At 47.0% G+C, this 14113-nt stretch overlaps 1 protein-coding gene across 18 annotated transcripts in view; it reads left to right on the forward strand.

Moving 5' to 3' along the window:
- Positions 1-14113, forward strand: part of LOC134738398 (E3 ubiquitin-protein ligase HERC2-like) — a 42184-nt gene that overhangs the window by 9110 nt on the left and 18961 nt on the right. For 4 of the 18 annotated variants that reach the window (XR_010124098.1, XR_010124095.1, XR_010124094.1 and 1 more), the window contains exons 1-9: positions 2237-2517; positions 3274-3409; positions 6976-7097; positions 9568-9726; positions 9810-9926; positions 10340-10483; positions 10576-10700; positions 12385-12563; positions 12651-12748. Coding sequence is in view for 1 of the 18 variants with exons in the window: in XM_063653309.1 (XP_063509379.1) it covers positions 10617-10700; positions 12385-12563; positions 12651-12748 (361 nt within the window). In the remaining 17 variants the exon portion in view is untranslated. Of the gene's footprint in view, positions 1-2153; positions 2518-3273; positions 3410-6975; positions 7098-9567; positions 9727-9809; positions 9927-10339; positions 10484-10575; positions 10701-12384; positions 12564-12650; positions 12749-14113 lie in introns of those variants that run through there. The other 14 variants (XR_010124091.1, XR_010124089.1, XR_010124086.1 and 11 more) reach the window with 9 other exon arrangements.

The raw sequence follows: 14113 nt of genomic DNA on the forward strand, positions 1-14113 counted from the left end.
TCGGAAAGTGTTGGGATTACAGGCGTTACAGGCATAAGCCAACGCGCCCAGCCAATTAGAGCCATTTTTCATCAATCTACCACATCACCTGAGACCAACTTGTCAACCATCTTTCAATATACAATGGAATTCCTTATCTAACAGTGTCACCTAGCCAAAACATGGCTGAGACCAAAGAAAGTAATAGATCCTCTGAGCCAGTTCTAAGATGCAAGTAATAGGCCCTCTGAGCCAGTTTTAAGATGATTGCTAAGCTCACGGCAGATTAAAATGTTTAAAATTAGAAGCTGCATAGTGACCTAGACCAAAACCAGAGTGGTCAGAGGCTGTGTATACAGTCTAGAACACAACAGTCCAATAGGATCAGAGCCTGAAAAGGACAAATGATATTTGGTGTTTTGTTTCAATAAAGTGCATAATTCATTTTACAAATATCCTCACTCCACATGATTTAAATTTCATATAATAGTGTTTCTGTGTCTAGTCACAACCTGGAACAACATTCCTAAGGGACTCTACACCTGCAACCACGGAATCATTGATTTACTAGGAGGTCTCAATCTAGCTGGCTACTCTTTGCTTCTTATGAATGAGCTCTGTCTTTGACTACTTCTGCGGAAACCACATTGGTGGATCCCAAGGAATTTCTCCTTTCCAGGAGGAGCCAAGGCAGGATAGCCTAACAGTTGGTTTCCTGTATATCTCATGAAAAATAAATCTGCGCTTTGGGAGGCTGAGGCGGGTGAATCACGAGGTCAAGAGATCGAGACCATCCTGGCCAACATGGTGAAACCCCGTCTCTATTAAAAATACAAAAATTGGCCACGCGCGGTGGCTCACGCCTGTAATCCCAGCACTTTGGGAGGCTGAGGCGGGCGGATCACGAGGTCAGGTGTTCGAAACCAGCCTGGCCAATATGGTGAAACCCCATCTCCACTAAACATACAAAAATTAGCTGGGCGTGGTGGTGCACACCTGTAATCCCAGCTACGGGGAGGCTGAGGCAGGAGAATGGCTTCATTGAACCCAGGAGGCAGAGGTTGCAGTGAGCCGAGATCGTGTCACTGCTCTCCAGCCTGGATGACAAGACTCCGTCTCAAAAAAAAAAAAAAAAAAAGCCGGGCGTGGCGGCGCGCGCCTATAGTCCCAGCTACTCCGGAGGCTGAGGCAGGAGAATCGCTTGAACCCGGGAGGCGGAGTTTGCAGTGAGCCAAGATCGTGCCACTGCACTCCATTCTGGCGACAGAGCGAGACTCCGTCTCAAAATCAATCAATAAATCAATCAATCTGCTCTCAGTGTCTCGAGGCGGGCTTTCACCAAACCTCAACCTCACATCTATTCCCTGACCCGGTCAGTAAGGAAGGGCCCAGCGGTGGAACTACCACCGCTACTTTGGCCCGCCCCATCCCGCCCCCAGGTTTGGACGCACCCTTTCCCCGCTTCTTGCGCTCTTTAGGGCAGCGTTCTCCTATGGCATCGCCCGGGGACACCAATTAAATGCAGCTTCACACTGTGACTGCCCCTGGGAACCCTCATTTTATTTATTTATTTTTGAGACGGAGTCTCGCTCTGTCGCCCAGGCTGGAGTGCAGTGGCTGATCGCGGCTCACTGCAACCTCCGCCTCCCGGGTTCAAGCGATTCCCCTGCCTTAGCCTCTGGAATAGCTGGGATTACAGGCGCGTAGCAACACGCCCAGCTAATTTTTGTATTTTTAGTAGAGACGGGGTTTTCCCATGTTGGTCACGTTGGTCTCTACCTCCTGACCTCATGATCCGCCCGCCTCGGCCTCCCAAAGTGCTGGGATTACAGGCGTGAGCCACCGTGCCCAGTCGGAACCCTAATTTTAAATAAGCGCCACGCCAGACTTTCATTTTGAACTCCTGATGGGCCAACACCACCTGGCAAAATACTGTCCTGCTTACTACACTTCCAGCTTCCTCCCTCCCCAGGTCCAGCCTTGATCCTGGCGCCACGTTCAGCCCCGCCGCCGTCCCAGCCCCTGGCCCCCACCGTCTTTTCCGCCCCCGCCCCGCCCCCGCCCCGCCCCCGCCCCGCCCCCGCCCCGCCCCCGCCCCGCCCCCGCCCCGCCCCCGCCCCGCCCCCGCCCCGCCCCACCGCCTCCGTCCCTGCCCCGCCCCTCCGCGCCCGGCTGACTGGGACCCTGTGAAGGAACCGGAACCCGGCGGGAGAGCGCCCCGGGGGCGGGGTGTAGGTCGTGCAGCACTGAGCGTGTGCGCGCGGCCTCTTGCGTCATTTAGCCGTGCCTATGTTTTCCGGCGCAGGTCGTAGGTGCAGGCATTGGTAATGACTGCGGATTCACAGGTTGTCCTTGGCAGGTTTTTATCGGCGCTTCTCTGTGGAGGAGGCGGTGCGCACGGCTTCAGCCCCGAATGCTCCACCTTCCACTGGACGGCGACGAAGGCGGTTGCCGTGCCAGCGCAGGACTGGGCGGCCTGTGTGGGAGTGTGAGCTGCGGTGCCCCGGGCAGCGCTCCAGAGGGGAAGCCCCGCGGCAGGTAGGCCTGCGGGTTAGGGTGAGGTCGTCACTTCTTCCTTTCAGGTAAGCGCGAAGGGGCTGACTTGATGGCGAGCCAGCCCGTCTTGTGTCGGAGAAGGGTTCTTCGGGCAGCTTTCCTTTCCAGGTGTTCTGAGTCGGAAGCGTTTTTCCTGGTAATCCTCACTGTGGAAACCCACCGTGAATCGGATTGCCCTTCAGTCCCACAAGTAAGCCTGGCTCGTTGGCCATGTCGGGGACGCATGTTCATTAAGTTCATTAAAATAGTTTCATTTTTCTTTGTATTAGAAGGTGGCTTCAGCTGCTGCGGGGATCATAACTGACAGTTAAACAAGCCTTAGAAGTCTGCTGTGACGTTTTGAGCCTGGCTGTTTTAATTTTTTTTTTTTATAAAATCACGGAATCCTATTTCCCTGTCTATACAATTGCGCAAAACTGTGTGTTTACTTTTGTGTTTGTGCCTCCTTAATTTCTTTCCTAGATTGTCAGTTCAATACAGGACTGCATGTTAAGTTCTGTTTCTAGAAATCCTGTGTATAGCCATATGCCCGGTTAGTACTTTTTTTTAGTAAGAGGAAATATCAGAGTCGAGAGTTTCCATTCCAGTAAGCTGCCTGTCGAAGCAGTAGTTACGCTCAATTGAGTAGGTTTTATGTTGATTGCTTGGCAAAATGAGTATGAAGGCTAGCAACCAAATTTTAAAACGTACTCAGCAACTTTAATCGTTTTGCTTACTTCTGTGTTTTCGTCTTTCTAGGCTGGAGCTACTCGGCCAGGGTTTCAGACTTTAAATGAGAATAAAGGGTGGTATTTACGAGGAAATGAGAGTGAATAAGTCATCTCTAACCTCTCCCAGCCTTTTTTTCATAAGAGAGACCATATTAAACTTACATGTAAGTTAAAATTGTAACTTATAACTAATATTATTGCCTAGAGTTGGAGATTTAGGTTCTGTAATATTTGTAAGTACAGTACTGCTTTAAAAAATTATTAGCCAAATGAGAGGTTGGAAAAAATTAAATCTAACTTATGTATTTAATTTTTCTGAGCCAGGGTCTTGCTCTGTCCCCAGGCTACAGTGTGCGATCTGGGCTCACTGCAACTTTTGCCTCCCGGGCTCAAGCTGTCCTCCCACTTCAGCCTCCGCAGTAGCTGGGACCACAGACATGCGGCCCCATGCCTGGCTAATTTTTGTATTTTTTTTAAAGTCGAGGTTTCACCATGTTACACCTGCTGGTCTCCAAATCCTGGACTCATACGATCCAACCACCTTGGCCTCCAAAGTGCGGGGATTACAGGCGTGAGCCACTGAGCCAGGCCTAAGCTAACTTAGATAGCAATGGAAACCAAGTAGTAAAGATTTCGTAAAAAAACTAAGGGGTCTAAAGTTGTTTTTCGTTTGTTTTTGTTTTGTTGATGTTTTTTTCTTTGAGACGGAGGCTTGCTCTGTCACCCAGGCTGGAGTGCAGTGGCACGATCTCTGCTCACTGCACTCTCCGCCGCCCAGGTTCAAGTGATTCTCCTGCCTCAGCTTCCCGAGTAGCTGGGATTACAGGCGCCCGCCACCACGCCTGGCTAACTTTTCTATTTTTAGTAGAGACGGGGTTTCACCATGTTGGCCAGGCTAGTCTCGAACTCCTGACCTCATGATCCACCCGCCTCGACCTCCCAAAGTGCTGGGATTACAAACGTGAGCCCCCGCGCCCGGCCGACACTCGCTTTTTCACGCGAATGCATCTCACCCGCCCTCACTCAAGGTCCGCCACAGTGGCCTTTGTTGAGGAAACTGCACACCCGCTCACACCTCAGAGCCCCTGCACTTGCTTCTCTCTCCTTTGTTCTTTTCAAAAAGCTCTTGGAAGCTTCTGCTCAAGTGTTACCTGCTCAGCAAGGCCTCCTAACTACGGTCATTAAAATAGAATCCCCCAACTCAACTCCCCAGTGCCCTTCATATGTTTTATTTTTTACCATAACATTTGCCGCTTTTCCAGAATAATGTCTTTATTTCGTTTATTATTTCGCCCTACCTCTAGCAGGAGATAACCCCATGTGGGCTGTTGTACCCCTGCTCCTAGAATATTGTACGTGCTCAGTAAATGTTGGTTGGTTGAGTAAATGATATAAGCAAGCTGCATGTTCACTGGGAGCCACAGTGAAGGCAATACTAGTTAAGTACCAAAGTAACCGTAAAGAGGGGTAGTTAGTGTCAACCAAATACGGAGGAGGAAAGGTAGGAGCAAGTTAGAATAGCAGCAGAGTGCTGACCGGGGTAGAACACAGGATGTGTGAAATATGGTATGGGAAATAAAATGTAGGCCGGGCACGGTGGCTCACGCCTGTAATCCCAGTACTTTGGGAGGCCGAGGCGGGTGGATCACAAGGTCAGGAGATGGAGACCAACCTGGCTAACACGGTGAAACCACGTCTCTAGTAAAAATATGAAAAATTGGCCGGGCGTGGTGGTGGGCACCTGTAGTCCCAGCTACTCGGGAGGCTGAGGCAGGAGAATGGCGTGAACCCAGGAGGTGGAGCTTGCAGTGAGCAGAGATGGGGCCACTGCACTCCAGCCCCTGCGAGAGAGGGAGACTCCGTCTAAAAATAATAATAATAATAATAGGTAGGTTTGGAACAAATGGCGAAGGGTCTTTGTTACTAGGTTACACAATTTGGTCTTCTTGCTACAGACAGTGATTCTAAATTCTTCAGCAGAAGACTGAGATTGGCAGAGATGAGGAGGCCTGGATTATGCTTCTGCTTCTGCTACCTCAGCTGTGTGACGAGTTACTTAACATCTCTGGACCTGGTTCCTCATTGTGGGCCCTTACCACATGTCTTTTTAACTAAGCCTTTGTTAAAATGAAATGTCAAAAATGCTGTGAAAAGTTTAATGGTGTCTATGTACTTCAGTTGGTGTAATTTTTTCAATTTTTTCTTTTCTTTTTTTTTTTTTTTTTTTTTTTTGAGACGGAGTGTCACCCTGTCGCCCAAGCTGGAGTGCAGTGGTGCAATCTTGGCTCACTGCAACCTCAACCTCCCGGGTTCAAGCGATTCTCCTGCCTCAGCCTCACCAGTAGCTGGGATTACAGGCACCCGCTCTCACGGCAAATACAAAAAAATCATTTTTGTGTTTTTGTAGAGACGGAGTTTCACCATGTTGTCCAGGTGTGTTTTGTAGAGACGGGGTTTCACCATGTTGACCAGGCTGCTCTCAAAGTCCTGACCTCAGGTGATCCTCCCACCTCGGCCTCCCAAGGTGCTGGGGTTACAGGTGTGAGCCACCGTGCTCGGCCAAGTTGCTGTGATTTTTAAAGTTTGCTAACTTTGGTGATTTTGTTGCCTACTGATAATCATTTTGCAAAGCAGGTCCTAGTTTAGGTTTTCTTTATTAGAATACTAGTCCATTTTTGCCTGTTCTTTAGTTATGTGTTTTCCACATTATTTAAGAAGGTGGAACGATTTCATAATTTTCTTTTATTTGAGATGTATTTTTTCCACTTTTAACATGCTTTATGTTTAATGAAAGTTCACATTACAAATATTAGTAAAATCAATTGTGAAAATTGAATTTGTTGGCCGGGCGCCACTCCTGTAATCCCAGCACTTTGGGAGGCCGAGATGGGTGGATCATGAAGTGAGGAGTTCCAGACCAGCCTGGCCAACATAGTGAAACCCCGTCTCTACTAAAAATACAAAAAATTAGCTGGGCATGGCAGTACACGTCTGTAATCCCAGCTATGCAGGAGGCTGAGGCAGGAGAATCACTTGAACCTGGGAAGCAGAGGTTGCAGTGAGCTGAGATGGTGCCATCGCACTCCAGCCCGGGTGACAGTGCGAGACTGCGACTCAAAAAACAAAAAAGAGTTTGTTAAAATTTAGAGAGAACAAGCAGAACAAAAAAATTAGCTAGGTGTGGTGGTATGCGCCTGTGGTCCTGTCGATTTGAGTGGCTGAGGTTGGAGATCACTGCAGCCCAGGCATTTGAGACAGCAGTGAGCGATGATCACGTCACTGCACTCCAGCCTGGGAAACAGAGCGAGACACTGTCTCAAAAAAAAAAAAAACAAAAAAAACAAAAAAAACCCTTCCCCTCCCACACACAAAGAGAGTAAGCAGAAAATCATAAGGGTCTTTAAAAGTGTTTAAAATATCAGTAGGTTATTTTTGGAATTTTTAATTCTCTTAGTTGTGGAGTCCTTGAGGATAGGCCCTTTGATCGTCTTTACAACTTCAGTGCCTGGCAGATAATAGCTGCTCAGTGTTTGTTGAGCAATGGTCACAGTTGGGATTACTCCCCTGAGTCCCTCTAAGTAAATTGGGCAGGTGAACCACATGGAGCTTGTCATCTGTGGTTTGGGAACCTAGTTGAAGTGAAATTTAGAAAGTTTTACTGTTTATCTGTCTTTAATACTGGCCCTGCCTCATGGCTAATTCTTAAGAATAAAAAATATCTCTGTTGCAGGCTCTCCCGGCTGTGATTGACCTTCAGTTACAGAGAGAGGGAGCAGAGTGGGACCAGGTCTGAGAATAGTGAAGCAACTCATTCCTTTCAGGACATTCCCTCTGATGTCCTATTTTCAAACTGTAAGTCAGAATGAGATCACTTATTTTCTTGGTGGCAGAAGGCTGCTTTATAATTTGAAGGCTTGCAAATTGTATGCTGCTTGTCATCCCCCAGCCCTCCACACATACACCCTGGTACAGTTCCATGCATGAACAAACAGAACAACCAGATCACCTTATTTGGTGATGTGCCTCATTCTAGAAAGGCTTGTAAATCCAATTTGCTACCGTAAATGAGTGCCTTTTGTGGAGAAACTACCACAAAAAAACCTAAGTAATTGTTTTTAAGGAACTTAAAGAGTTTACCTTGAAGATAGAATAGTAATTGAGAATTAAATTTAAAAGGCTAAGTAAATAGTGGAAAGAAGAGAAAATGCCTGTGGGCTGGAGTTAATTGCAGAAGTCTTTTTAAGGTGTACCCTGGCTTTGAGTGGAGAGCAGGCTTTGGGTTGCAGGAGGAGGAGGGGAGGGCCTGTCTGAGGGTGTCAGGTTCCTGTGTTGGGAATGAAGAGGGCAGGAGAGGGGTGCCTGGCCAAGGGGACTCTCGAAAGCCATATGCACATGATGGACCCAGCTGGTCAGAAAAGGCCTTCTCTCTGCTTTTTGTGTTTGAAATTTCCCATAACACATAGATTAAAGGGAAAGGGGAAACTAGATTTTAAATAGCATCATGAAGCATTATGTAAAGTAAATGTGGAGAAAATCTCATATGATAGCCATAGTAAGGTTAGGAATAATTTTCAGTGGCCTTAGGATTAAATGGGTAAAATTCCATTATATGTATTGTTTTAATCACCTCTTCACCTTGTCAGTGGGGGAGGGATTTCCATCCCACAGTACTGACACTGGGCAGACGAGATGGACGGAAGTTTCTTGTCTTTCGCTCAGGATAGAACAGAGAACCAGGGGCTGCGAGAGGCAGGCTGTGTGGTAACGAGAGTGGCTGTGGTTCCTGCAGAAAGACTTTAATAATTGCTTTAAGAATTCCTTGGGCTGGCAGGGCAGTGGGGCCTACTCCTCAGGCATAAGCTGGAACTGTACCTGTGCCTGGTCACTGTGATGAGAATTGTTTGGCATCTGGGGAAGGGAAACTTGCCCTGAGGCCATTAAAACCTCCCGCTTTATACCAGATGTCAAGGCAACATGTAATATTGGGTCTTAATGTTAGACCTTACACCACATGTATGTAACTTGCATTTAGTGAAAGTTAACATTAAGTGTTAGTAAATATTAGTAAATTAAGTAGTTACAAATCAGTTATTTGAAAGTCAGGTTCATAGTAGAGGTAAAATCTGGGCAGGATGCAGAGTAAACCATGTCTTTGGAGAGGCCTGGCTTCTATAGATTCTCAAGAAAATGTCATCTGTTATAGGAACATATTCTGGATCCTAAGAATAGGATATTTCGCTAACTTTGCAATTTCTTCAACTAGTAAGACTTCTCTACCCTAATCCCCACTGCCTCATACTTTTCATTTGTAAAGTGTAGATTGCAGAGTGCTGGGTTCATTCCATCCATATTCATTTAACAAATACATACAAATGTCGGTCAGCTTTATGAGGCTTCCATACAACCAGATGCATGAGTTTCAGATGTAGAGTTGGGTGGGTTTTGACAAGTGCACGCAGTTGGGTCACCACCATCAAGACATGGGGTGCTCCCGTCGCTTCCAGGGCCGTCTTTGTACCCTTTTGATCCCCACTTCCTACCTCTAGTTCCTGACAACCTGTGATCTGCTCTCTGTTGTTATTATTTTGCCTTTTCTATAATTTAATATAAACAAAGCCATACAGTGTATGGTGTTTTGTTTCTGGCGTCTTTCACTTAGCAGATGTCTTGAGAACACGCCATGTTGTTGTGTGTATGGGTAATTCATTCCTTCTGTTGCAGATGGACCATGGTTTTGGGCCATTGTGAATAAAGCTGCAATGGACTTTACAAGTCTCTTTTTTTTTTTGAGATGGAGTTTTGTTCTTGTTGCCCAAGGTGGAGTGCAATGGGGCGATCTCAGCTCACTGCAACCTCCGCCTCCTGGGTTCAAGTGATTCTCCTGCCTCAGCCTCCCAAGTAGCTGGGATTACAGGCGCCCACCACCATGCCCAGCTAATTTTTTATTTTTAGTAGAGACAGGGTTTCACCATGTTAGCCAGGCTGGTCTCGAAGTCCTGACCTCAGGTGATCTGCCCTCCTTGGCCTCCCAAAGTGCTGGGATTACAGGTGGGAGCCACCGTGGCCGGCCTGTCATACGAGTCTTTAACAAACACTGTTTTTATATTTCTACTGGATACCATGCTTGGCATCGGGTTCCAACTGAACAAAAAGTCATGGAGGTGTTAGGTGTTGGAATTCTCTCTTCCTTATTTTATAAAGTACCTGGAAGGTGAAACTGGCCTGATGCTGTGATGGTCTAAATTTGGATATTGAATTTCCTTTGCTAATAAGAAAAAACACCAAGAAGAAGGGCATTCCTGTTTGTTCCCATCCTCCCCAGGGTCTCTGGAGGAGCCTAAGGTGATCTCCGCCTTCTCTGGAAAGCAGGCCGGGAAGCACGTGGTGCACATCGCTTGCGGGAGCACTTACAGCGCGGCCATCACTGCTGAGGGGGAGCTGTACACCTGGGGCCACGGGAACTGCGGCCGGCTGGGCCACGGTATGTCTGCTCTGCATGAGTGGGAGCGTGCAGGGAGATGGCCTCTTACAGGACTTAGTAACCTCTGTCCTATCTGTTTGAAGGCTCCAGTGAAGATGAGGCCACTCCGATGCTGGTAGCTGGGCTTAAATAAGGACTGAAGGTCACCGATGTGGCGTGTGGGAGTGGGGACGCTCAAACCCTGGCTGTCACTGAGAATGGTACGTAGAGCTCTCACCACCCTGGATAGGCCCTCAAGGACACACATGGCAGCTTCCCTGGAGGAAGAGATGAGGAGTACAGTGGGCCTCATGAGGCCGCCCACCCTGTCATCCAGTGGGTATGGGGCTCAGTGGCATTGGGGAAGAGGCCCTGGTGGTTACTGGACTTGTTTGCCTGGGGGCTGTCAGCTGGTTAGCAGCTGCCGCCATTCCTGTGTGGGCATTTTATTTATTAAGAATGAGAGTTGAAATGGAATGATTGATACTCTGAATTGTCTCTGGTTAGTAGTATTACATTTCTTAACATTTGGCCACTCTAGATTCCCTGTGGTAAGTCTTTCTGTATTCTATAGTCTGACGTTACGGGATCTACTTGCTTTTAATTTTGGTTTTCTGTTTGTGTTCCTAACCAGACAGTGGTAACCCTGGCCAGGAGCGCGGACGTGCTGAGCATCGTGCAGTCGGCTGCCCAGGCCGTGCTGCAGAGCGGCTGTCCGTGCTGCTGCCCACCACGGAGGAGCAGGCCCGGGCACTCTCTGCTCTCCTGCCCTGCGCAGGTGGGCTCGGGGAAGGAACAGGAGAGGGCATGGGTCAGGGTGCTGGGAGGGGATGGCGTTTCACTCCAATTGCCACACACTTTCTATTTCAGTTTCAGGCAATGAAGTGAACATAAGTCCAGGTCGTCGATTCATGATTGATCTTCTGGTGGGCAGCTTGATGGCTGCTGGAGGGTTGGAGTCAGCCTTACACGCAGCCATTACTGCGGAGATCCAGGTATGGCCTTGGAGGCACACATGACCTGGTGGTGCACTGAGATCGGAAATACACACTCACACATGTGAAGAATAACAGAACACAGTAAAACACTCAACTTTTATCATATCCAAGTATTTTTTAAATTAAAATTATTTTATGTGCTTATTTATTTATTTATTTATTTATTTATTTTTGAGACGGAGTCTCACTCTGTCACCCAGCCTGGAGCGCAGTGGCACCATCTCGGCTCTCCGCAAGGTCCGCCTCCTGGGTTCACGCCATTCTCCTGCCTCAGCCTCCCAAGTAGCTGGGACTACAGGCGCCCATCACCACGCCTGCTTAAGTTTTTGTATTTTTAGTAGAGACGGGATTTCACCATGTTATCCACGATGATCTCGATCTCTTGACCTTGTGATTGGCCTGCCTCAACTTCCCAAAGTGCTGGGATTACAGGCGTGAGCCACCGCGACTGACCTTATGTGCTAATTTAAAATTTTTTTGAGTTATGATTTAATTGTGATGAAATACTGCAGGTTGTCTGTTTCAGTGAAGTTAACAGGTAACCTGTTCCTCATGTAGACCATTCCCGTCACCCGGAAAGATCCCTGTGCCCTTGGCACTTGCAGCCAGGATACTCCCCTGCCCTGAGATTAGATTCATTTTGCCTGCTCTGAGTGTTGCAGCAATATAACTGTATAGTATGCACTCTTTCCTGTTTTGCCTTGGAGAATGATTTTCAGATTCACTCCACACTGTTATGTGTATTGTGACTTCGTTTTTCTTATTGGGAAGTGTTCTATTTTATAGGTGTAGTACTGTTAATTCATTCCCCTATTGAAGGGCATTTAATTGCTTTTGGTTTTTGTTTTCTTTTTTTTTTTTTTTGAGACAAAGACTTGCTCTGTCACCCAGGCTGGATGCAGTGACCTGATGTTGGCTCACTGCAGCCTTGTCCTCCTAGGCTCGAATGATCCTCCCATCTCAGCCTCCTGTGTTGCAGGGACCACAGACATGTTTCCATGCCCAGCTAGTTTTTTGATTTTTTTGTAGACACAAGGTTTCGCTGTATTGCAGAGGCTGGTCTCGAACTCCTGGGCTCAAGTGATCCCCCCACCTTGGCCTCCCAAAGTGTTGGGATTACAAGCGTGAGCCACCATGCCCAGGCTTTCTGGTTTTTGGCCGTGTAGAGCTGCCACGATTGTGCTATGTACAAGTACTTTAGTGGACATATGTTCTCCCTTTGGGTAAACACTTGGAGTGGAATTTGTTAGGTCCTGGGGTCAGTGTATGTTCATAGTTTCCCCAAGTGGCTTTGCCATTTACATTTGAACCAGTGTGTGTGAGAATTCCAGCTTTTTCTTGTCCTTACAAAGCAGCTGGATGCTGCGTGTGTGGGGCAGATCACATTGGGTTTTGTGAGAGCCAGTAGCAGGGTTAAAGATTTTAGGGACTTCACAGAAGGAGGTTGGAAAGCATCAGCAGAGGCAGCCTGGACCTTGGATCTGTAAAAAGAAGACACTGTTTGGATCTGCACAACTGAGTTAGGGTTTCCAACAGGGCAGGTGGGGGCCTGTGGGTAGGTGTGTGCGTTAGCCACGGAGGCTGGGATAGCTTGGCATTGGGGTCAGGGCTCAGCCAGCCTGTGTGCCTTCACACCTGCTGATGAGATCACTTGTAAACAATTTCTGTTTATGAATTACAGGATACTGAGGCCAAAAAAGAAGCACAGAAGGAAAAAGAAATTGATGAACAGGAAGCGAATGCCTCAACATTTCATAGAAGCAGGACTCCATTGGATAAAGACCTTATTAATACGGGGATCTGTGAGCCTTCTGGCAAACAGTGTTTGCCTCTGGTTCAGCTCATACAACAGCTTCTTAGGTAAATCGTAGTAGCTGTACTGTATTGTATTTATTTACTTTTTTTGTTTTTTTGTTTTTTTGAGACAGTTTCACTCTTGTTGCCCAGGCTGGAGTGCAATGACGCGATCTTGGCTCACTGCAACCTCCACCTCCCAGGTTCAAGTGATTCTCCTGCCTCAGCCTCTCGAGCCGCTGGGATTACAGGTGTGTGCCACCACGCCTGGCTAATTTTGTAGTTTCAGTAGAGGTGGGGTTTCTTCATGTTGGTCAGCTTGGTCTTGAACTGCTGATCTCAGGTCATCTGCCCACCTTGTCCTCCCAAAGTGTTGGGATTACAGGCCTGAGCCACCATGCCCAGCCTATTTATTTACGTAATAATTTTTTCTTTTTTTTTTTTTTTTTTTTTTTTTGAGACGGAGTCTTGCTGTATTGCCCAGACTGGACTGCAATGTCACGATCTTGGCTCATAGCACCCACCGTCTCCTGGGTTCAAGCAATTCTCCTTCCTCAGCCTCTCGATCTCCTGATCTCGTGATCCACCTGCCTCGGCCTCCCAAAGTGCTAGAATTATAGGCGTGAGCCACTGCACGCAGCCTGTGAAAAACTTCTGAGTATCATCATACCCTCCAACTTCTCCTCTCACCTATATTTAAAAGGGTCTGCTCTTTATCCTAACATCTATACTAGGTAATTTTCAGAATATTCCTTCAATCACCAAACACATTTTTGAGATTTTTGTGCTAGATTTCACTATCTTAATATGAAAACCAATCATCACCCATTAAAATACAATACAGGCCAGGCACAGTGGCTAACGCCTGTAATCCCAATACTTTCAGAGGCCAAGGCAGGTGGATCACCTGAGGTCAGGAGTTTGAGAGCATCCTGACCCAATATGGTGAAATCCCATCTCTACTAAAAATACAAAAATCAGCTGTCTCACAGAACATCTCTAGGCTTGTTCATCCTTCATACCTGCTACTTTGTATCCTTTGGCCTCTATGTCCCCAATTCCTCCCGTCCCCTACCTCCCCTGGTAGACAATGTTTTACTCTCTATCCCTGTAGGTTTATTTATTTACATTTTTACATCCCACATATAAATGAGTTTATACAATATTTGATTTTCTGTGTATGCTTTATTTCACTAAGCATGACATCCTCCAGCCTCATCCATCTTGCAGCAAACGGCAAGACCTTGTTTGTTTTCCTGGCTGAATAATATTCCATTGTGTATGTGTGCCACAGACTCTTTATCCATTTATCCATTGATGGACACTTAGATTGTTTCCATATCTTGGCTATTGTGATTAAGGCTGCAATGAACATGAGAATACAGGTATCTTTACAAAGTAATGATTTCATTTCCTTTAGCTGTATGCCCAGAAGAGGGATTGCTGAGTCATATGGTAGTTCTATTTTTAATTTCTGTAGAAATCTTCATACTCTTTTCCAGAATGGCTGTATCAATCTACATTCTCATCCATAGTATGCAAAAGTTCCGATTTCTCCGCACTCTTGCCAACATTTATCTTTTGACTTTTTGATAATGGTCATAAGGGGTGTGAGG

This window comes from Pongo pygmaeus, chromosome 16, assembly GCF_028885625.2.
Source record: "Pongo pygmaeus isolate AG05252 chromosome 16, NHGRI_mPonPyg2-v2.0_pri, whole genome shotgun sequence".
Taxonomy (NCBI): Eukaryota; Metazoa; Chordata; class Mammalia; order Primates; family Hominidae; genus Pongo; species Pongo pygmaeus.